The 22,543-nt window shown below is 46.0% G+C and overlaps 1 protein-coding gene across 2 annotated transcripts in view; it reads left to right on the top strand.

Moving 5' to 3' along the window:
- The first annotated feature begins 606 nt into the window (after positions 1-606).
- The window catches only part of C2CD2 (C2 calcium dependent domain containing 2), a 34,156-nt gene continuing 12,219 nt past the window's right edge, over positions 607-22,543 (top strand). The window contains exons 1-8 of one of the 2 annotated variants that reach the window (XM_038144596.1): positions 607-1,053; positions 2,967-3,065; positions 11,418-11,537; positions 11,859-11,960; positions 15,517-15,639; positions 15,918-16,038; positions 19,245-19,353; positions 21,371-21,432. In XM_038144596.1, the coding sequence (XP_038000524.1) occupies positions 772-1,053; positions 2,967-3,065; positions 11,418-11,537; positions 11,859-11,960; positions 15,517-15,639; positions 15,918-16,038; positions 19,245-19,353; positions 21,371-21,432 (1,018 nt within the window). In that variant the 5' untranslated portion in view covers positions 607-771. The remainder of the gene's footprint in view (positions 1,054-2,966; positions 3,066-11,417; positions 11,538-11,858; positions 11,961-15,516; positions 15,640-15,917; positions 16,039-19,244; positions 19,354-21,370; positions 21,433-22,543) is intronic. The other variant, XM_038144587.1, reaches the window with a different exon arrangement.

Raw genomic sequence — 22,543 nt, forward strand, 5'->3', positions numbered from 1 at the left:
AAGATCTTGCAATGACATTGCGTGACCAGCTTTCATAACTTAATCAAGGGTTGTTTTAGCATGTGGATTGGGAAAAAAAATCAGGCGAGGGTCCTTGTCTGGGAGTTGCCACGGGTAAAGACGGACACTATGAAAGAAACAGAGCAGCACCTGCCCCATACCCACACCGAACCCCTCTACCTCTGGGAAACTGGGTGCCCCCTCCGTGTCCCCCCTGTCCTCCGAGGTACCGGACACCCACTCCAAGCCCTTCTACCCCCGGGCACCAGGCGCCCGTCCCAAGTCCTTTTACCCCGGGCGCCCACCCTGAACTCCTCTGCCTTCGGGGGCACAAGGAACTCACGCTGGGCCCCTTTACTCCAGGGTGCCAGGAGCACATCATGAGCTTCTCGTATCCTCGGGGGCACCAGATGTTCACCCTGTGACCCCGAGGAGCACCAGGTGGCCACCCAAAGCCCCGTCCCTTCTGTCCCTGCGCCAACCGCCGCCCCCCGCCGCAGGACGTTCACCGCCTGGCAACCGCCCCCGCGCCGGGCAGCAGCCAGAGCCGCGGCCGGGCCGAGCCTGCGCTCGGGGCCGGGCTCCCTCTCCACCGCCCCGGGGCGGGGACTGCGCCGTGGGCGGGCGGGGCAGCGCGGCACGTCCCAGGGCAGCGCCGGTCCCTGCGCCGGCGCCCGCGGGTCGAGCGAGGGCTGCGCGGGGCTGCGGCCGCCGCTGCCCGCCGGGCGCGCCTCGCACGGGTCCGGAGCCGCGGCCCCATTATGGTCAGCCATGGCGTGGCTGCCGGGCGGGCTGGCCGAGCTGCGCTGGGGCGCGCTGGTCGCCCTCTTCGTGGCGGCGCTGGCCACGCTGGCCGTGTACCTGGTGCAGTACGCGCTGCTGGCGCTGCGGAGGGGCCGCCCGCCGCCGGCCCCCGCTCCGCCGGTGCAGCGGGACGAGCTGCTGGAGGAGGGCGGCTCGGTGCTGGCCTGGGCGCTGTCGCGGGGCAGCTGGAGGCGGCAGTGGCGGCGGGCCTGGGTGGCGGCGCTCCGAGCCGAGGCGGCGGAGCGGGCGGTGAGTGCCGGGATGCAGGTGATGGATGGGCGGCGGGACGGACGGAGGGAGGGAGGGAAGGGACGGGGGATGGCCGGCGGCGGCTCCCCCGCGCCCGCCGGGATGGGGCCGGCGCCTCCCGGCCGTGGGGCATCGCGCCGGGACGCGGCTCCGGGCTGTAGGGACGCCGGGATTTGCTGCGGGGACGTGCCGGGCGTGTTCCTGACTCTCCGCGTGTGTGTTTGTGTATTTACACGTGTGCGTTCGGTGGCTGCTCGGCAGGGATTGCAGGAGGCAGCCGGCCGGAGGCACGGAGTGGGAGCAGGGAAGGATGGGGAGGAAGGAAAGCCCCGACCCCCGCGGCCCCAGGCAGGGGTTCGCTCCGCCGATAACATTGTTCGGGCGTGGGGAGGAGGAAACAATGGAAACTTCCTGGCCTGGGCCTGCGGCCCGTCCTTCGGCAAATAATTCCCAGAGCTGGGCTTCCCCCGGCATGCCTCAGGCCCTGCTGTGTGTGGTGTAACCCGAAGGGCTGGTGGCCTCCGAGCCCGCTGGGTGGTGGATGGGATGCTCAGGGTTTGGTCGGGTTGCCCGTACCGCGCGTCAGGGAGGATGCACAAAACGTGGTGTTTCTTCCCATCCCAACCTGCCCTTCCTGGAAAAGGCGCCGTGTGGCATCCTGCGCGTTGGTGTGTGATGGTATGTTAGGTGAGGAGGTTAGGTGAGGCTGTGGCAAGCTGATTTCCTTGTCCTGAGGATTGAACTCTTGTGTCAGTGCAAAGTGCTGAGGATAAACTCTAGGAAGTGGCGTGTCCGCAGCTCTCTGAATTTGCGTGTGTTCCAGACCGAAGAGGTTCCTTCTTACATGTCAGGGAGTAGGCTGGGGAAGAAGGAAGAGTGGGGCAACATGTGTGTGTGAAAGATAAGGAATAAAAATGAGCACTTCCCAAGTATCGTTGTAAGTTGGGCAGTCGAAAGAAAATACGTCGCGCACCCTTTCAGTCATGCGGGGCGGTTGAGAAAAGAGTGCGTTGTGCTAAGAAACGAAGGTTGGTTTGCCCCTGCACTTGTGGAAGAGAAGGGTCCAGACAGCTTGAGCACAGGTGCTGGGAACCGAAAGTAACCAGACGCAAGTGACAGCTTCCTGTCCCCGAGCAGAGGGCAAAGCCCCTGGGACAGGGACAGGGACAGGCACACCCTCCCTGCCCCGGTGAGCAGCTGGAGCCGGGAGCTCAGCGCCTGGCACTGCAGCGTGGCGGTGCTCCCGCTGCCAGCATCCCAAAACAATGCCAGCAGCGCGGAGCTAATGAAATTCCTGCGTGCAAAACAACCTCGGGTGATGAGGGAAGCGGGGCCGAGTGCTCCGTGTGGGTAGCAGGTGAAGAATGCGGTGCTGATGCTTCTGAAAGTATGACCTCAGTGCCCGAAGGCTGCCTTGCCTTGCTGTCTGTGTGAAGACTGAGTGGCTGTCATCGCTGTCTGCCTCCACTGATGAGGAGGGCTGGGCAGGGGAAGGCGTCTTTCCTCACCTCTGCAGGATGATATTTGGGGTTTCTTAGTTTTGGCAGAGCCTCCTGCAGCCCTGTTAGTGGGCCAAACCAAACACGCCTTCTCAAACTGCAGCACTGATAAATCTTTGCTCAGGAACAGCAGTTTTGCTGGACCCTGTTGTTGTTCATGGACTTGGCTCTGCACTGTGTACCTTGATATTCTGCTACAGGGAAGGATGAGTTGTGATTAGGCCCATAGTTATGTCCTAAGTATATGTTTTCAGGCTCTACCCTGCATTATGTTGTGAGGTGTCATGCAATTAATACGTGGAAGTTTTGACATACATTTGCAATTCCAAGAAATTGACTAGCAGTGCATTTTTATCACTTGTTTTCAAGTGATGGGTTCATCACCTAATGATCCTTCTTTTTTTTTCTTGTTAGGATTCTCAGTTGCTCACATTTGAGGAAGATGACCCAGCAGAACCACTTGAGCTAGCAGTTAAAGAAGTTACCAGTGTTGTAAAGTCAGCTGGAGAGAAGGTAAACTTTGGATTTGTTACCTTTCAGCGTACTTTGGGTCAGGAAATGTTTTATTGGTGTGAGTGGAAAATTTATTTGTCAAGAGATCTGTACCCTTGACCTGTGTTTGTCGAGGCACGTAAGAGGCTGCCTCTCTAAAGAACCTGTGCAGATTCTCTGCATTGATTCACTTCTTCTGCATCTTCTGAGCAGAATGTGCTCCAGGGCTTCCACCAAATGCACAATAACCAGGGTCATGCCAAGTTTATAGCTACGCCCTCAGTGAGCTCGTGGAGCAGCCCTCTCCTCCACCTCCGCAGTCCTGATGATGTTTCCCCATCCTATTGCTGAAGTGTGCAGTGGGAACCGCATTGAGAAGAAGGAAATTTCTCTCCAGGGACTGGCAAACGTCTTTGTCTGCCTCTTGCTGTTTGTGTGGCTGATGACAGGTTTGCTTCCTAAGTGGGAGCTGAGTAAGGATCAGTGGAACAGGTGCAGAGTCCTGAGGGTGAAGTCTTGACTCTGTATTCAGTGAGGAGCAAGTGATTTCTTTCCTCCTCTCCCCCTGTGAATGCTGGTTCAGTGCCTGTGAAATTAAAATAAGGCAGAGCGTGGCTCTTGGAACAGTAAAAATGCTTTAAAAGGGGAAAAACCCCTATATATGTTTATTAGCAATGATAGCTCCTGCATTTTTGTCCTGGTGACTGGTTACATTAGGCACCTGCATCAAATTAGCCGAATGCTTTTATTTTGGTTTTGCTTTGTTATTTTGCTTTGCTCATCTGATTTAGATGCTAAGCAGCTCTGCTATGATTCCTTTGAAAAGTATGCATGCTTATCTGCCTGATACACAACTTAGAGGCACACCCTGGCTGGTGGCAGCTGGGGATTGTTAACATGTAAAGCTGTTTGTTTATGTACTTATTTTCTCCCTTTTTAAATTTTTTTTTTCAGTACCTCTGATCCCTGCCCCAGCAGTGGGGCTGGAGAGACTGGACTTGGTAGGGCTGTAGGGTTGGCACAAATGTTATTTACTCCGTGCCACTGGAAGATGCCAGGATGGGGAATTGTAAGGAGAGGGCACTGCTAGGTCTGAAAGTGATGTGCTGTGTCATGTGTGAAGCCAGGACCCCAGGGAGAGCTGCTGCAAATAACAGCACAAAAAAACTGCTGTCTTGCAGTGCAGTGTCTAAAATGTTGCTGGAAGGTACAGGCAGGGCTGGGTTGAGCCATTCCAGCATCTTAATCGAGGTGTTACACTGCAGACAGAAATCTGACATGCTTTCAAAACAGCTTAGACTAATAGAAGCACATTTTAAAATTTATTGGGATAAAAAAGGTTTGTTTTCATGCACTGAGTTCTTCCGAGCTGTGCCAAAACCCATTTCAATAGTCCTGTGCACAGCTGGTGGAAAAAGTTCTCTGAATCATTCTTACTCTTTCACTTAAAGTACAACCTGAATATTTATTTGAATTACAGGGTATAATAACCTTAGGGTGGCAGTCTGGTAGCTACTTTTCCTTCTTCTTTAAATGCATACCTTTCTCTAAACACCTCAGGAGTTCTCTTATATGATAATTGTGTCTTGTATTTCCTGAGGTAATACCAAGGGTGTTTGGTTTTTTTGGGCTTTTTTTTTTTTTTTGTGTTTTCTTTTTTCCCCGTCCTCTTCAAACTCTCAGTGTTTGCATGTGAAATCGAAATCTCTCTCTGCAGCTTGCCCAAACTCAAAGTTCTGACAGAAACTGGTGTGTGCTGCACAGTGCAGTTGGTTGGAATGCTGCTGCTTCTCAGCTTGGCCCAAGCTGTGGTGACAGGAACAGAGCTGCTCTGTGGCTGGAGGTTACACCACACTGCCCCTTGATAAAGCCTTATTTATGTGTTGCCTTCACCCCAATTTTGGGCCAGAGCCTAAATATATAGAATGAAGTGGCCTGTTTTCATTGTGTGGTATTGGTTGTTTTGTTTTAATAAGCATTAGAAATATTCTTAGTCTTAGCTTTTTCTGCCAGCCTTTCCATTAGTGCAGTCTATTTCCAGAGGACTTGAACTTCACAACAGAAACAGCAACAAAAAAGGCAATGAAAAAGAGGATTCTCTTGCTGGGGACTTGGCACAGAGGGTTTGGATGGAGCAGGCTGTGACAGAAGTCTCCCTTATTTTTCTGCTTCATGCTCAAATGGAAAGGGCTAAAATTCCTTCAGAGTGCCATTCCTTTAATGTCTCTGCTGCACTCCTAACTGGGACCATTCCTGGTGTTTATTTCTGATTATTTTTGGTGGAGTGAACTGTCCTGACTGTGATGTGCAGTTCCTGTTGTCTTTTAACTCCCCATTTTGCTTCAAAAGCCATCCCAGGTCTTTGCTGCTTTAATGACTGGGTTTTTTTTACAAGCCTAGATGGAATTATAGCCCATGGAGATTTTTTCCTTGGCTTTTTTTAGTTTTTGCACTAATATAATCCTTTCTTCTTAATATGTTTACTCTTCTTTCATGGTGCTTGCTGTCAGTAAATGTATTATGAAGGGATTATATTTCCTTCCAGCTTTTGTTTAGCTTGCCTGCATAAGTTGCTCCTTAAATCTCCTTTTACAATGCTCTCCTGTCTCCTGAGTCCCTCCTGTGCACCCATTCTCAGCAGCAGCTCCAATTCAATCCATGTTTTTGAACTGGATGGCTGAAGGGCCACACAAACCTTCAGGTAACGTCTCACGTGCAAGGAGGCAGCTTCACTTTGGCTCTGGAAGTGCTTTCCTGAGGGGTTTTGGGCTCCAATCTTCATCTCCTGTGGTTGTTTCACGCTATGAGTGCCTTGCTGCATCAAGGTCTCTCTCCCTGTGCTGCTGTCCTGATATTAAACTGTCCTTTGTGTGAGCAGGACTGGTTAATTCTTACACACACACTCTCTGTGTATTTTGTGTTGATTCCTCTCCTGCTTTTCAAGGTCTTTCAGCTTTCCTTGTGTGATGACCTAATCTTCCTTTATGTTGCATCTTCCCAGCTTGCTTTCCTGAGTATCACATTTTCTTTCATGTTTCTCCTGAGGTATTTTGGACTTTTAACTGTGTGACAGGTTTGGGGCTCAAAGAATCTTTGGTGACCCGTTTCCAGCTTTCACCTCCCTGCTCACTGTACTGTCCTCCCCCTTTCAAACCTCCTTTAATGGGGGAGTGATGGAGTAAAAGCTTAATTGTTAGTGGGGTGAGCCTGCAGAAGTAAACAAGACAACATCATGATCCAACCTTCCTCAGAACTGAGTGCCTGGTCAGGGGAAGGCATCGGCGTGGGGTTTGTTTGCTTCACTGGAGGTGATCCTGGGTTTGGCTCTGTCTGAATTCCAGCTGCTGCTGCAGATGTGTGTGAAGCTCCTTCAGGCTTGTGCCACATCTGCCAGCTTGGCACAGGGATCAGGGAAGCCTTAGCACCCCGAACTGTCTCTGCAAGTGAATTACTGTCCAAGCTGCTGCAGCACAAACTGGCAAACCTCTCCTGGAGTTTTCTGTCTCCTCTTGGTCTCCGTGTCTTCAGCTGTGCTGTGTCTCAGATGGTTTGGAAAGGCTTGCATGATAGTGGGGCCAAACTAGCAATTCTAGTTCTGGTATTGATTTATATTTCCCTTTCTGAAATATAATTTCAGAAGGTCTTCTGCTTCCTGTCTTTGCACCGTTTGATGTTCATTGGAACTTACTAGGTGGATTGGAAATCCTTCCTGTCCTGTCTCCTCGTTCTCCCTGCTTGTTTATTTCATTCCCTCACTCCCCATTTTTTCCACCTATTTGAATTTGAATGTGCTGGTCTCAAAGGAGTGGATAAATTCACACGTTCCATCAACTTCTGCTTTGTTTCTGTTGCTGACATGGAAACTCTCTCCTGCGCTGAGTCCATCCCTCACCCTGCCTTCCCTGTGCTGTTTACCACCATTTGGAAAACTGGTCTGAGTTTTCACTCTATTTACAGGCAAATTCAGTTTGATACTGGCTCCTAAAAATCCACACCTGCCCGTGCCTGGGTTAGACATGGCATTTGTCATCTCCCCTTTATTATGAACTTGGTCAGTTGTTTGGGTAAAGGAGTGGAGAAGAAGCTGGAGAAACCCCCTCAAGAAATAAAGGAATTGGCTCTGGTAACCAAGAAGATAATGTAATTTTTCTGAACAGCTGAGTGCTAATGACTGTCAAAAGGCAGAAGTTTTTGACTTGAAACATTTTCTTGTGGTGAGGTTTTCAGTTGAGCACATAAGCTGTCTGTGTGGCCATTGACAAGATATAGATTTTCCATGCCAAAAAGAAGAGCCTTTTCAGAGTAGAAGCCTGTGAGACAGATGGGAAACTGTGAGGGTCCTAATTCTTACAGTGAGATCAAGGCAACTTTCTCTGTGTGGCTGCCTCATGGTTAATTCTGATTCTCTTGTGAAAATGTTAAATATTTGTATTACTTAGATACTACTGAGTAACCTCAAGTAACCTGCTCTTTCTGGGAGTAAATACCAAGTGCAGTAAAAAGAATTTCCTTCTAGAAAACAAACAAAAAAAGGCAATTAAGGGGGTTTTACAAACACTTGTGGTGTGGTCAGGCCTGGGGAAGGTGAGGGAAATGTTTCCCATCAGGGCTGTCAGAACTTCTCCCTGAAGTCACAGCCAGGGAGGGAACCTGCTGCTGCGCTTGGGGAGGGAAGAGTAAAGAAAAGGGAACATGTAATGCACAAATTAATGGGGTGCCAGTGCCAGAACTGAAACCTCAAGGCAAGAAGGCACCACGTGTGAGGAGCGGGGGCACCGTGGTACTTCTTGAGATGAAGCAGCTTCTGCTGCTACTTCGGGAAGGGAAACTGAGATTTTGAAGCCCGTCCAGAGGAACTGCTAAGGGAAAAAGTCTGGATATAGAGGGGGAGGGCATAGGAGGGGAAGGGTTTTAATAGCTGTGAGTAGACAAGTTTGTACACTTGCTCAGAAGAATAGTCTTGCTTGAACTGCAGTGCTTTTCCAGTCTCCTTTGTTCCTGTGGTTGCTTATCTGGAAGAGAATTGCTTTTAGGGTAGTTGTACTCAGAGTTTCAGATATGTGTGAGCAGATTGTGTCCCAGCATCTGCAGCTCAGCGGAGCTGGGTGCAGCATTTTCCGTGTGGGGCACTGAGCCCAGCCAGGTCTGGGAGTTTTGGCCACTGCAGCTCATCCCATCGTGAGGATGTCAGGTCAGGGATGAAGAGGAGAGGCTGGAAACAGCAGGAGTAACCCTGGCAGTGGGTGATTAGGTACCAGCTGTGCATGGGGAGGGATGGCAGAGGACTGAGGAGGAGCAGGGACACAAAGGTACCCGAGGAAGGGCAGGGAACTCCTTCCATGGGAGATCCCCAAAGCACATGGAGAGAAGGGTGTTGGTGTCAAGGGAGGTGCTGGAGGGAGAAAAGACTTTGATACTGGTTTCTTTGTGCTGCTGCTTCACCTCACCCTATTTCTGCTAATTTAGGAGATGTGTCTTGCCCAGAGGCAGGATCACAAGAGGGAACTGGGAGTGACCCCTCTGGGAGCTCAGAATCAGCTGGTCCCAGCTGCTGTGCAGGGCTTGGTTTTTAAAGAATGGTTTGTTACAGAAGTGACAGGTTTTCTCGACTCTAAAACACAAAGGGTTGGTGACTGGGGATGTCTCTGGTAAGGGGAGTGGGAGAGAGAACGAGGAATATAAATGAAATTGAAGGACAACTCTCTTCCTATCAGTCCAAGTTCCTCTCTTTTCTTGTGGACACTTATCCTTCCTCTTTCTCCCCCTGCCAACCAGAAAGGGCTTTGCCTGGCCCTCCCTTCTCCAGCTTTTCATCTGTGCAGAGAAAATGAATTTGAAGAAGCAGGTTGGAGCAAGGCAGGGGGAAAAGGAGCGGAACACGGGAAGCTTCAGTGTTTTTCTTTGTGTGCCTGCCATGGGGGAAGTGGCCTACATATTTCTGCTTGGGTCTATCAAAATCACCTGCTACACTTCTAAAGGAATGTCACTCAGCAAGGGAAGCAGCAGTTGCAGTCTCTTTAATCACCTTTTCACCACTTGTGGCAGCATCGGAGATGAAAACAAAGCTGCTTTCTCTTCAAATTCTAGCCCAGAATTCTGCTTCTCTCAGAATTCTGACTCCATCATCCATCCTGCTCTCAGAACAAAGGGATTCACGTGACAGAAATGCATATTCCATTTACAAACATGGAACCAGTCCTTTTGAGGATTGGATTAAAAGTTGACGGGTGGCTGTATGTGAGTACCACAGTTTTTTTAAGTAAAAGTGAGGGCAGAAGGGGAGTAGGGCTTAGTAGATGTCATTGGCAGAAAATAAATTAATCAAGGAGACTAAAAGTCCAAACTTCACTGGGCTGGGCTTTGAAATGAATGGTAAAAATACATATAAAAACTGATTTAGCATCTCTTGACAAAATGCAGAAAGTAAAATGTAAGTTCTGTCACCTGCACTGTCTGTTTCCATCTTTTACTTGGAATTAAACATGATTAAGAAATACGTGGCACATGAACTCAGTTGCCAACTCTCTGGCCACACTTTTATTTCTTTTAAAAACATTAATCAACCACGTACCTGGCAACCTTGGCTCTTGGACATCCAGAAATTCCAGATGAATGGCTCTGCATTGCGTGTACAGCAAGTCCAACTTGTTCTGAATGCACTGAACTTCCTATAAATGCGTGGAATAAACATGTATAGATGATAAAACACTGCACTTAGGATATGGAAGTGGCAGCAGTTTTTGCATCAGGCCTGTCCCTTTTCCTTTTCGAAGTCTTTAAAGAGTCACTGTGTCAATCTTTGAATGAAAGGAGTGATTCTGTGTTTCATCTCAGCTACAAGTAAAACAAGCAGCTAGGAGCAGCTGGGCTCTTTGTTCTTGTTTGCTATTAAAAATCCTTCCTATTTCACCATAATACTGGGTGTTGGTGTTGTTTGGGTGGAATTAAGGTCAGAAATCACTTCTGAAGGAATCTGGACTTTGGGAAAGGAGAGAGGTGAGGAAGACTCATTTGTCCACTTCTAAACTATAATTTGCAAAGATACAACCTGAAAAGGCAAATCTTATTGCTTGTGGGTGTGGTTGGGATTTTTATTTGTCATATCCACCTCCCCACCCCCTGCTCCTTTGTAATTAAGTCTCTACCTTAATGGATGTACTCAGGCCCTTGATAAAGCCCTGGCCATCCTTAAAATGTACCCCGGAGAGCCCAGGGAGATGAAATGTATTTAAGGAGAGACTGATAAGGATCTTCCAGGAGGTTCATGAGTCCTCTCAAAGCTTTCAGCTTCAATTCCAGTGCCCATAATTGGAGCAGTAAGTGCACAAACACAATTTAATAGCAGCATGCAGAGTTTTTGTCAGACAAACCTCGCAGGGAATTATTTGTCTGTGCATTGCATTGACCTGGTTCCCTCTGCCTGAGTCAGTGTGAGGAGGCCCCAGCTGAGCTGTCCTTCCCACAGTGGAGCTTTGGGGACAGTAACCACAGAGGGACAGTGACAAGCAGCTCTCCTCCACCACCAGCACATCTGTTTGCAAAACAAACATGCCTCTGTGGTGTGATGAATAATTTCTGACTTCCACCCCATGGGCTTTCCTGTGCTGCCAGGAACCCTCCAGGAATTTCTGCACACTCCAGGAATTTTGCGTGGCAGCTCCAGCAGCTCAGTCAGTTTGCAGAGGGGAGGGAGCAGAAACCATCCACTGTTTACAAACTCAGTGTGATAACAAGTTAAATTACTGCTCTTAAAAGTGTATTGCAGTCAAGTGGCACTCAGACTTTTCCCAGACGTTTGGCTTTGTCACCACGTTTCAGGCTTTCTTGGTTTGGTCAAAGGTTTGAATAAATTCTTAAAGGCTCCTGCTCCTTCTTACCCACTGAGAACTGGAATTACTCAGAATCTTCTGCTGTAGCAGCAGGTTTGTTCCAAAGTTTCACATTTCCTTTAGTTTCACTAAATTAAAGATTGTGTGGTAAATCAGCTGCTGCTCAGAGCAGAAGAGGAAGAAGAACAAACATCTTTGCCCTCTTGGAGCTTTTAATACATAGATCTGTGAAATGGAAAGGAGTCCTTGTCAGGCAAGGAGTTACTTCTGAATGAGGTAATAATACAAAAGAAATTTTGGGAAATGCCATCATTTTCAGGTATTTGATTTCACGTACAGATTTGAACACTTGAACTATGTGCTTTTAGGAGAATGGAGAAGGAGCAACATTAATGAAATTGCTCAGAAATTTCCCACCTGTGCAACTTAGCACAATTCTGCTAGCTTTATTTCCTTTCTTATTCTCTTTCTTGCACTTCACCAGACCTTCTGAAAACTAATTTGTTTTTCCCTTCATTTCCCTTCATCCTTTTCCTTTCTCCAGGTGGTTTCTTGCAATGTTGTGGGAGATTCTGTGAAATTCCTCGTTGCTGTCTCGGCCCCTCCGCCCGCGGCTGCCGAAGCTCAGTTGTATTTTGTGAAGCTGTCCCCAGTCCACCTGCAGGTGAAGTCTTAAGTGTTGTTCTCTCTTCCCTTCCTTTTTTTTTCCCCTCTGGGGCAAGTGGTAAATACAGAAATTAAGCTGCCTCTTCAGGAGAGTGGGGACAAATAACACGTTGGGTAGACTATGTGGATATCTAGAGCAATTCCCTTTTTTCACTGGCATAAACTCTCAAACTTAAGCAACTTCTGCCTCCTTAGAGTGTCACTTTGAAGCTACCTACTCAGAAACTGGTGTCATTCTTCCTGTGCTGAGCCTTAGCGTGGAGATTGACCTACAATTTCCTACACCACAACACTGCAATAACTCTTTTCCTGTCCACAGCTTCAGCTCTATGTGAAAGACAAAGGAGAAGATGTCAAAGTTGAGTGGTTCCTCATTAACACCGATGAAATCAACTTTGAAATCCAGCCAGCAGTGCAGGAGGTAAGTCACTTTTATTTGTTGTAATGGTAGAGCAGATGAGTCTCCATCCCCTTGGTCCAAATTGTGGTGTAAAGCATCTCCCATGGATCATCTGTCAAACCCCTGCACCTCTGAAATCCAGCAACACCTCTCAAGATCACTGAAACAAGTCTGTATTTGACAGACAAATGACTTTGCAAACATCTTTCATCCACATTCAAGGTGTGAAAAATGTCTGTTCCTAAATTCTCTTCTCTCAGAACACTTCTAAAATAATAAAAAAACTCCAGTTGTAATGGTATTTCCATCAAAGCAATTAAAACCTTGCTCCTTCCCTAATTTAAATCAGTTTTGAAGTCTGGCAACAATAGATCAGAAACAGCTGTGAAAAGTACAGTTATTTAAGGAAATGATGGATGATCTAAAAATATTTGGATGCTTTTGGAATTGCACCTGATCTTTGTGTATGAGCACTGATCCATTGGGCCATCCCCTGCAAGAGTTTCGTCTTGACTGGGATTCTTTTCTGCCTTTGACCCTTCACAGTTTTTTTTATTTTTGGCACAAATGTGGTGACTTAACTGTTTCCTACAGCAGTGGGGGAAGACTTGTTTGTGTTTTGTGAAGTTGGTTTTTTTGACTGAAGGCCTTGTTAAAAAATAATTTTATTGTAGAGCTGCTTCTAAAGACCTGTTCTGAGAGAGCTACAATCATAATAATTTATTAGCACAGCTTTTGTCTATAAAAATGTGCAACTCATAGCTAAAGACAGACAAACCTTTTGAAGTGTGTTTTAATGTAGGTTCTACCATGCACACAGAGCATGTAAATGTGTCACAGTAGGACACAAAATGATGACACGGATACTGCTGCTCTCCAGGTGAACAAAAAAGAGGACCTTTATCTTCTGACTCCAACATTTATAGTTTTCCAAAAGTGACAGTGGATTGGAGGGTGACAGTGCCACCTCTCCAAGGACACTGGACAGACCAACAGTTCATCAATTCTCTCTTCCTCCATGAAAGAATACAAAACATAAGTTATCTACAGAATTGTGTGTGAGAAAATTTGTTACAAGAATGCGAACATCAGAAGGCTTAGCAAGGTCTTAAAAAATCAGGGCAACATCAATGACCTTCATATGCTGGGGTGGCATGTTGATTATCCACATTTGAACAGTCTAATTAACTATTTTTTATATATATATATATATATATATATATATATAATTTAATATATTAATATATATTATATATAGATAGATAAATATATTATTATATTTATATCTAATATTTATATGAAAATATATATTATATAAAATATATAATATATTAATATATTTATATTTTATATATATATATATATATATATATATATATTAATTAACTATTAAATCTTCCCTGACAAACCCAGATGACTCTGGTGCAGGCACTGGACTTCACAATCAGCTTTTTGCTCGGTGCCCAAGCCCAGCTTTGCCGAGTTGCACCTGTTCTGCTTTGCCTGCATGTTTAGAATGAGCCTGTTAAGTTCTTTATTCTTTAGAGGGCTTGATTTTCACTTTTGGAGTTTCTGTTAGCCCTTAGGGAAGAGGGGAGGCACTAAACAAAGGGCTACAACCTGTGAGCAAGCTACACCTGAGAAATTGCTCCAGCTCCTAAACTTCAATGTCAGCTTCTGTGTCTTGTTTTCTTCCTCTTTCAGAAGCAATGCTGTGTGTACAAATAAATGCCTCTAATTACTTGTGATTAGAGTGGTTCTGACATCACACAAGCTGGGTGTAATAACCCATTTTCTCTTGGTAATGGCTGGGTGAACCCGGGTTGTGTTGGGCAACCTGGCTGACTGGGAGGGTTTGGATTTACACAATTTACATCATGTGCTGATGTGCCCCAGGCTGGCTGTGCTGTGCACCCCTAGCCCGAGTCAAACCCAAAGTGAAGCCTGTTGTCTTCATCATTTTGGGGTGGCAGTTAAGCCATTGTGGCTTGTCTTGTCGAGGGAGTTGTGGCAGAGAGTAACTTTCCAAAAAAAGGATGGCTAAAAATGAGGCAGAGCTGACAGGAGGCTCTTTAATCAATCTTCTTTCCAAATAACTATGGAAACAACAGCAAATACCTATGAGCAGGAGTCCAGTGGCTGAGGTTGCTGTTGTTACTGTTAAATAACAGATGTCACATTAGGCTGATGGCAAAGCACGCGAGGCAACTGGAATTTTACAATTTAGGTAAGAGCAAGGGAGTGAAATTACCTCCAAAACAATGAAGACTAACCATAATTTATCTGCTTATTTAAGTAACTTAAGTAATGAAATTGCTGTTACTGAGGCTTTAAAAAGCCTCATTTACTGTGATCTTTATTAAAGTGAATGAGTATTGTCTGTTTCCTTGGTGGTTGGTTGAGGGCACATGGTGTAAATGCAGCAGGTTTTTGTGGGACTGGCCAGTGCTGTTGTATGTTTTGAACATGTCATCAAAGGCCAGTTAGGTTAGAAGGTAGTACAACAGGACTTCTGTACACAGCATTCCTGGGATTTTTTGTGAAACACCCTGGATGTTTCTGTAACACCTGGGTACCTGGGAAAGGGCTGTTACTCCCAATCTCTTTGACATGTCCTGCAAACTGCACATCAGTGAAGTCTCAGTGTGGTATCAGATAAAAAAAAGATGGATGGGTCCTCTGTTTTTAGGTCAGATATTTGTCTCCTACTTCAGTCTTTCCTTTAGAAAAGAAACCTCAATTAGATTTCAGAGCTGTTGGGTTTTTCAGACTGTCCTTTCTGGGACAGCTTGATTTTAAAATCTGTGCCCTGTAGGTAACTGAGCAGAAGAAAATTCCTGAGGAGCCTGCTGTGAAAAGCAGGCATTCTTCAGGAGCCCAGCAAGGGCAGGGGCAGTTCAGTCTCTTCATGCACCTTAGAATTAATCATGTGAAGCTACATGTGTGTACACAAACTCTGTGCTGTGTTCTGACCCCTCAGAGGTTGTGGTGCTAAGCACAGATGGCCGTGAGATTTCTTTATGGGCAAACTACAGTTCAGTGCCCCAGAGCAGCACGACTCTGCCCATACACTGCACTTTTCAGCAAGGTTGAAGACCTCCAGGAGATGCTATAATATTTTTTTCGGTGCAGCACAGGATTAGTTTCTTCTCAGCTGCTGCAAGCTGGCATAACTCCCATTAAATCAGTGGAACGGTGCAGATCTGCTTATCTGATGACCTGATCTGCTCTCTCAGGGGAGTACAGAGCAGTGCAGACTCTTTAAAACACCATCATAAGATAAAAACTGTTAAAGAAACTTCTGGTTTTGTGGCTAACAGCTGTGTCTTCCTAACTCTCAGAACAGCATGAGTTTTTCAGTGTTTAATTCTAGCTTTCCTTTAATGCATAATGGAGAAATTTTAAGTAATTCTTTGCACGACCTGTTGTTAAATTCTGTCATTGGCAACAGAAACCATGTGTCTCTTTCTGACAGAGCTAATGTTAGATGGTTTTGGTGGTTTAGATATAAACCAAATTAATTTTTGCCTCAACTTCTTCTGGGTTTTGAGAAGCCTGGTTCTTTGTTTCCTCACAGGGACAGACAGCAGGGACATGTGCAATATCTGAAACGCTCAGAGATGTCTTGAAGAACCTCTTCAGCTCAGCTTCTCCATCTGTAGAGCTGAGTGTGAGGCCTGCAGATACAAAGGAGGTTCAGGTAAGGCTCATTCCTTCCAAAATCTTTTGGGAAGTGTCCTTCTGCTTAGTGATTTTATTACATATCCATGACTCACACCTGAGTAAGGTTAACAGTGTTCAGTGACAAGGACTGGGGCACATGTTTAGAACAGCACAGCCCGTGGCAGTGGAGACTTTGTGGTCCCACCTCCCTTGTGGTGTTCCAGCCCAGCTCAGCTCTGCTTCCCTGTGCCAGCACGGCTCCAGGGTTTGGTGCTGGCCTGTGCACAGTGCCCCTTGTGCTGTTGCCTTTTGCAGAATGTACAGGACACGAGCCTTCTCCCTCAGGGCACCAGTCCTCCCAAGCCCCCGAGGGCTCACGAGCTGAAGCTGCTGGTGAGGAACATCGCGGTGAAGCCGAGCGATCTCCGTGCTGCAGGTACCACAGCCCAGGTGCTGCTGCTCCCCTTCAGGCTGGCCTGGGTTGGCTTTTCTTGCTTTCCTTTCGGCTGAGGTAATGTGGAAGTTCTGGGTTCCAGCCTGCTCTCCAAAGAAGGTTTAAGAAATGTCTGTATTCTGAAAAGCAGACTTCATAGGATCACAGGGTGGTTTGGGTTGGAAGGGACCTTAAAGCTCGTCTCATTCCACCCCTGCCATGGGCAGGGACACCTTCCACTATCCCAGCTTGCTCAAAGCCCCATCCAGCCTGGTCTTGAGCGTTCCCAGGGATGGGGCAGGCGCAGCTTCTCTGGGCAACCTGTGCCAGTGCTGACTTAATGGATCTTTTAGTTTATTTGAGTATTTCAACATCTTGTTCTTCTTGTACAGAAATCCATCATTGCTGAAAACAGATTGAAATGACCACATGTATAAAGCTGGCTGATTATTTTCTGGCTTTTAGTTTTAATTTCTGAAAGTTCTCATTTTGGCTGTTCCCATGATGAGGGGCTCAAATCCAACTCTCCATTAGCTGCTGGCAATGACATTGGCTTGATTCAATGTTACCTTATTTTTCTTTACTTTAGAGTGATTTGCATATATATCTCAAGCTCTCCTCCTGTATTAGAAACTCCTGAAAGGTATTTTTTTTTGTTGTCAGGGACGTTTTCCCCTGATGAAGTGCCTCTGCAGGTAAAGAAAGAAGGTGCCTCTTGCAAGTGGAGAATGAAGCCAAAAAAGAGGTCACTGCCTAGTGCAGTTATTGTTGAGTTTGAAAGCAGCACCAGGACTTTCTTGCAAGGCTCAGACTTCTCCAAGTGCAGATTGAGGCACAGCTCAGATTATCTCAGCAGAAATACAGATTGGAGGCTCTGTTGTTTATGGCCACCAAACAATTCTGTAACAGGATTTTTAATGGAAGCTTGTGGCTGATAAATTGAGCAAGGCAGTATTTTAGATAAATGTATCCTGCTTACTGTTCTGCTTTTTTTTCAGTTAGAGGTAATAGTTTTCTGCCCTAGAGTCTTGCATAATGTTGCTTTGCTCATCCTGCTTGGAAGTGACCCCCCTAAAAATCTCTGCAGAGCTTTTTTTTTTAGAAAAAAAACCAAATTATTTTTAAAGCACTTCTGGAACTCTTGGCTGTGAAATGTCCTATCTCAATAAAATATGCTGGCAACTGCAAACCAGTCGAGTGGAAAGTGTCCCAGCCCACAGCAGGAGGTTTGGAATGAAATGATCTTTAAGGTCTCTTCCAACCCAAATCATTCTATGATTTATTATTACTCTACAATTTTGTAGTGCAGACTAAACTTTCCAAAAGATTGGGTCATTTTGCCTCGCTTCAGAAGTCATGGGATGAGATATCTGTGTGCACGCAGTGCACAGAACAGAAGATTCACCTTCTGAAAATCACTGTACCTTCCCAAAAAACAAGATTTAAAATAGACAATTCGTGTGCCCTGCTTTGGGAACACAGCTGTTGGCAGGTAAAATCCCCATTTGCCATTCTGACAGGAGGGAATGGAGGGAATTTTGCTGGTTCCCCAGCAGTTCCTGGAGTGTAAATATTTGGAGCTGAGGATGAGAAATAAAGCTTCATAGAGGGGTTTAACTGGTACACTTGAAATCCAGTGAGAATCGTGCACAGCTGGAAAGGTGCTGGCTTCTGGACATAACTTGCTGACTTCTAATTAATATTCCCTCCCCTAACAATAATGAATTATCCTGCTGGAGCCCAGGCTCCCTGGGACTGTGCAGTATTTCAGGCACAGGTCCACCGGGGGCTGGGGAGGGGCAGCTTGTCCATGCTGATGAAACCATGGATGATTGATGGATGCTGACAGGGTTTGTAGGAGCTCTGGCTCTCCTGTAGATATCTTAGTTCAGCTGGTGAGTGTCCTGTAGCAGAGCTGGTCTCTGCTTGTGGGCTGTTTTTATCTCCTTAGTTTGTGTATGTAAACAAAGGTTCACCCTAGATTTTGTGCTACATGTTCTGCAGGGAATCCTTTAGGGCAAAAGTGATTTCTGCTGGTGAGGAAAAAGCAGTTAATCGTTTACAGCAGGGCAGGAAAGCTGCGATACCCTGTTGGGTACAGTTGGTTTGTGGCTCAGGTGTAGTTCCAGGGTCCCTGCCCTGGGCTGGGCATGTGGCAGCAGGACCAGGCTCAGAGACACTTGGCTGGGGGAGCAGAAACCAGCCCAGGTCCGTGAGCTCAGGCTCAGCCCCTGTGAAAGCAGCTCAGCTGCTTACTCTGGGGTCAGCTTGGATCCCAAATAAGCCGTGTGTACACAGTGCTTTGTCTCCTCTAATCACCTTGCCGGGCCCTGGCTGCCTCTGTGCCTGAGGTAGGGCTGATCCACGGCCCCAGAGCATCCCCAGAGAACAACTGAGAGCTGCTCATAGCAAACGCAAACCCAGATCCTTCTGGACAACTGGGGGCAGCATCTTTTGTTTGCTTTGCACACAATCAGTACCGAGCTTTTTGTTGCTTTCCTTGACGTGTTGCAAGTCCGGGTTTAAATTATTTCTGATGCTGTGAGAGCCATATTAAAGAAACTGTGTTAAGAGGAACACATCAGGCAAACTATTTCCCCTTGGAGCAGCAGTAGAACTACTCTTAATATGCCAATTTGCAGCACTATCAAATTCCGAGATCAAGGCAGAGATAAGTCTGAAGTGGTGCTTTAAAACTTGTTAAAAACCACTGTGCACAAACCCCTGTGAGTTAGCACTGCAGTCATCTGTCACTTGCCAGCAGAAAAAGCTTATTTTCATGTCCAGATAAACCACTGTGACTGTGGCCAGGGGCAACTTAGAAAACTCCTGGTTTTTTTAAAGCAGCTTGTAAACAACCACAACATCACCTGCTCACTCTTTGTCCCCCCATCTTTTTGTCTTCCCACCTTTTTGGATCGTCTTATGCCTGCATTTTGTTGCTTCACAGCAGGATTTAAATCGGGCTGTGGTGTTTCACAGCGTGCAGGGTAGCTCCTAAGACAACAGTGATGCAATAATGACCTTTGCCACGAATGTCCTCGGTGTACAAGCCAAGGGAAGGCATTTATTCTGTGGGAGGGTGAGAAAGTGGCTGCAAAAGTCTGTTCAGAAGTGCAGCGTGCAAGGGAAGGGGGTTTCTTTGCAGTCAGTGGCCTCTTGGTGACAGAAGATTAATAACTGGCTGCTGATTTTTCTTGTCCTTACAGGCAGCACAGACCTTGTGTGTGTAGTTCAGTTGAATGACCCTATGCAGAAGTTTTCCAGCTCTGTAGCCAAAAATGCTGCACATCCCTTTTGGAAGGAAGAGTTTATCTTGTAAGTAACTTACCTACTGAGAATACTTTTACCCTAAAGCACCTTTTTTTTTTTTTTCCCTTGAACCGTGTGAGAGAAGAATGGGGTTTTGAAATAGGTCCATCTGTGTGGCCTCAGAGAAATCTGGAGCTGGTGGGGACTTCAGGATATCTGATTACCCTTTGCATGGAAATGAGATACAGGTCTCTAGGTGTTCTGTGGTAGATACATGATTCTAGCAAATGACAGCATAATAAATAATAAATATAATAAATAAATCACCTCATGCTTTCCTGCAGTGCCAGAAAAGAAGTGTTAGCACTTCTTTTAAGTAGCGAGGTTTAGCTGCCTAAAAACTAGCAGGGTTTTGCTAGGTTTTACTAGGTTTTGTTTTGAAGTCACTTCACTGTGAAAACTGCATTTGAGGGAATCTAATGTCTCTCCATTCCCTCCCCTGAGTGGAAAAAGCAAATGTGCAGAAACAACTGAGCATCTAAAAGAATGGTGGCCGTGACTAAAAAGGGAGTGTAAAACTTAACTAGATTTTCTTTCTCCTGTAGAACAAAAAAAGGGACTTTCAGGCAGCCTGCACAGTATTCTGTCATTCACACAGCTGCTGTAAATAAGGTCAAAAGTGAGCAGTTCTAAAACCATTTTTATTTTCACTTTCTAACAGCAGAGCAAACATGGCTTCTGAGGTGCATGAGTTTAGAAAAGGAGGGACTCAGGGATGAAGTTTGTTTTCTGAAGTGTCACAGGGTTCTTCAGCCAGTGCCTCTGTGATTCACTTCAGCCATCTGTTGGTGGAACAGCACCCGTGCTCAGGCTTGCAGAGCACACAGTTCCCAGCAGTTTGGGACAGGAAGTTTGTAAGAATAATACCCTTTTCCAACCGAAATGGCTGGGAGAGGGCAGGCAGGATGTGATTAACTTGACAGGAATTTGGCCTTGACACTAGGAATAATGCTGGGGTTTCCACACTGCTTTTCAGAAGTGCATGAGGTAAGCCTTGGGGGCTTTTACAGATAAATGATTAGGATTTTGGCAGGGGTTTTTGAACTTCTTTCAAGTTCCCACACACAAACCTCTGTCCTTTTCTTTCTTCAAAGCCAAAAATATCCTCCACTCTGAACACCAGTGTGGTGACCACCATGTCAGACTCTGCTTTAGCTTCATGGCAAAGCAGCAGCAGTGCCATCAGGGTGCTCCTTTCCAAGTTTTGGGCAGGGAGTGGCAGGGAAAAACTTAAAATCTGCTGCATGGATAATGTGCCACAGCATCTAATGGAGGTAGGAGGTCTGCAGCCAGGATCACACCATCCTGAAACAGGGACAAAGCAAAATTAAATACATGTTTGCATGCCCTTAGGGTTTTTGGCCTGCTGAGAAGGATGTGAAATAAAGTTTTACTTGAGAGTTCCTCAGCAGGCACCCAGTTTGCTTCACTGTGTGTGTCAGAGGAAAGGTTTTGGATCTGTTGTCTAGTCCATCTTAGGAAGTACCACGTGTGTAATTCTGAGAATAGCTCACCTGGGTTTTGTCACACAGAAACTCCTCTTGTTGGCTTGCAGCATCCTTGAGTCTTGTTTTGGAAAAGTGATACTGACTCCTCTCATTTAAAGCTGTAACTACTTTTGTTTTCTTGCATCTGTCCTGTTTTTGCAGGACACTTTCCTGCTTCGACAGGGATTGAGCCTGTTCCAGCATCTTGACTTACAAATTTGATCCTGCCAGGAGAAAAAAAAGCTTTTTGGTGTTGAGGTGTAGCAGTCAGACTAGGAACCATCTTCAGCTTGGAGGGCAGTGTTTGTCAGCTCCTGGGGAGGAGAAAATTCTGTGAAATTCAACAAACTGAACCTGTGCAAAAATGGGGGAGGGACCCAAGCCATGGCTTTTTACTGTGATCCCTTCAGTCACTCTTAGCCACCTGCAAGGTGCAGTGCGTGGCTTGGGGAGGGCTGAGAAAAGGGGAAAACCTGCACGGCAAGGAAAATCTGCTTGGGCTGCAAAGTCCTAACGTGGTTTTGTTTCCTTCACAGTGAACTAAGTGCCAAATCAAAAGCTTTGCAGCTGCAAATAGTGGAAGATGGAAAGTTGGATAGTAAGTATTTTAAGACTGAGCTATTTTGCATGATCAGCCTGTGAGCTTTGCTGAGTGTTGGCAGAAGTCCCCTTTTATTTCTGGATGGCCACAGAAACTGTGAGATCCACCAGAAATCACGGGTGGAAGGAAAATACACTGACCAGGTGCCTGAGTTAAAGTTACAGAGAATCTTGGAGTTTCTTTCTAGATTGTCAACATCCTGAGTCTCCCAGGTGCTGATATCCTGTATTTTTCCATCTTCTAAACATCTAACAGATCCACTGTCAACCATTTTTGTTCCAAATTAAGCTTTTGACATCTTTCTGTGGCTGAAGGGGAATCGTGGGGGTTAATTGTAAATCCTTCCTTTTCAAGTCCCAGAGAGTGCCTAACAATTCAGGTATGAAAATCACAATCAGGTGTAAAACACTCCAATTCTGATTATGTTGGATTAAATATAAAACATGGGGGTCAAACATTTTTACAACTCAATTCATTTTTACCACTCAATTTACAACTCAAAATCGTTTCAGAATTATTTTTTTATAATCTAGATGTACAAAGTTGTGCAATACCTTGCTTATGGTATGTGATTATTGGAGGGATTGGAAAGACAAAAGCTTTAAAAAAATTCTGATGTGGATGCTCTTTTTTATTAAAAAAAAAAAATCTATGTGGAGTCAGCAAACTTAGGTTTTTCTTGGACAAAATGTAGTCTTTAGCATCTTTGGTCTTTCAAACAACATCAGGAATGTTCTACATCCTAAATTTCAGCCTGGTTTCCTGAAGAAGAAGGTCTCAGTGGATTGCACTGACAATTCTCTTCCTCCCCCTCTGCCCCTTCATACCTGCTGAGCTGTTCTTCTCCAAAAAACTTCAGTGGAAGACTCAAAGTAGAATCATATGAATGAGCAGAGTGCTGAGTTAGATGAATAGAATGTAAATCCCTACTTGTATAATACAGGTGTACAGACAAGAGTTTATTACACCTGTTCAAATTGTGTTTGACAAAATAATTTATTACAAATTCTCAGCACATGTTCTGTGGTAATCTGACCCCAAAAGGCCAGTGAAGTGTAGGAATTTATTGTTTTTAAACACTCTGCTTTGCACAGGAAACTAGGATTTC

This window comes from Motacilla alba, chromosome 1, assembly GCF_015832195.1.
Source record: "Motacilla alba alba isolate MOTALB_02 chromosome 1, Motacilla_alba_V1.0_pri, whole genome shotgun sequence".
NCBI lineage: Eukaryota > Metazoa > Chordata > Aves > Passeriformes > Motacillidae > Motacilla > Motacilla alba.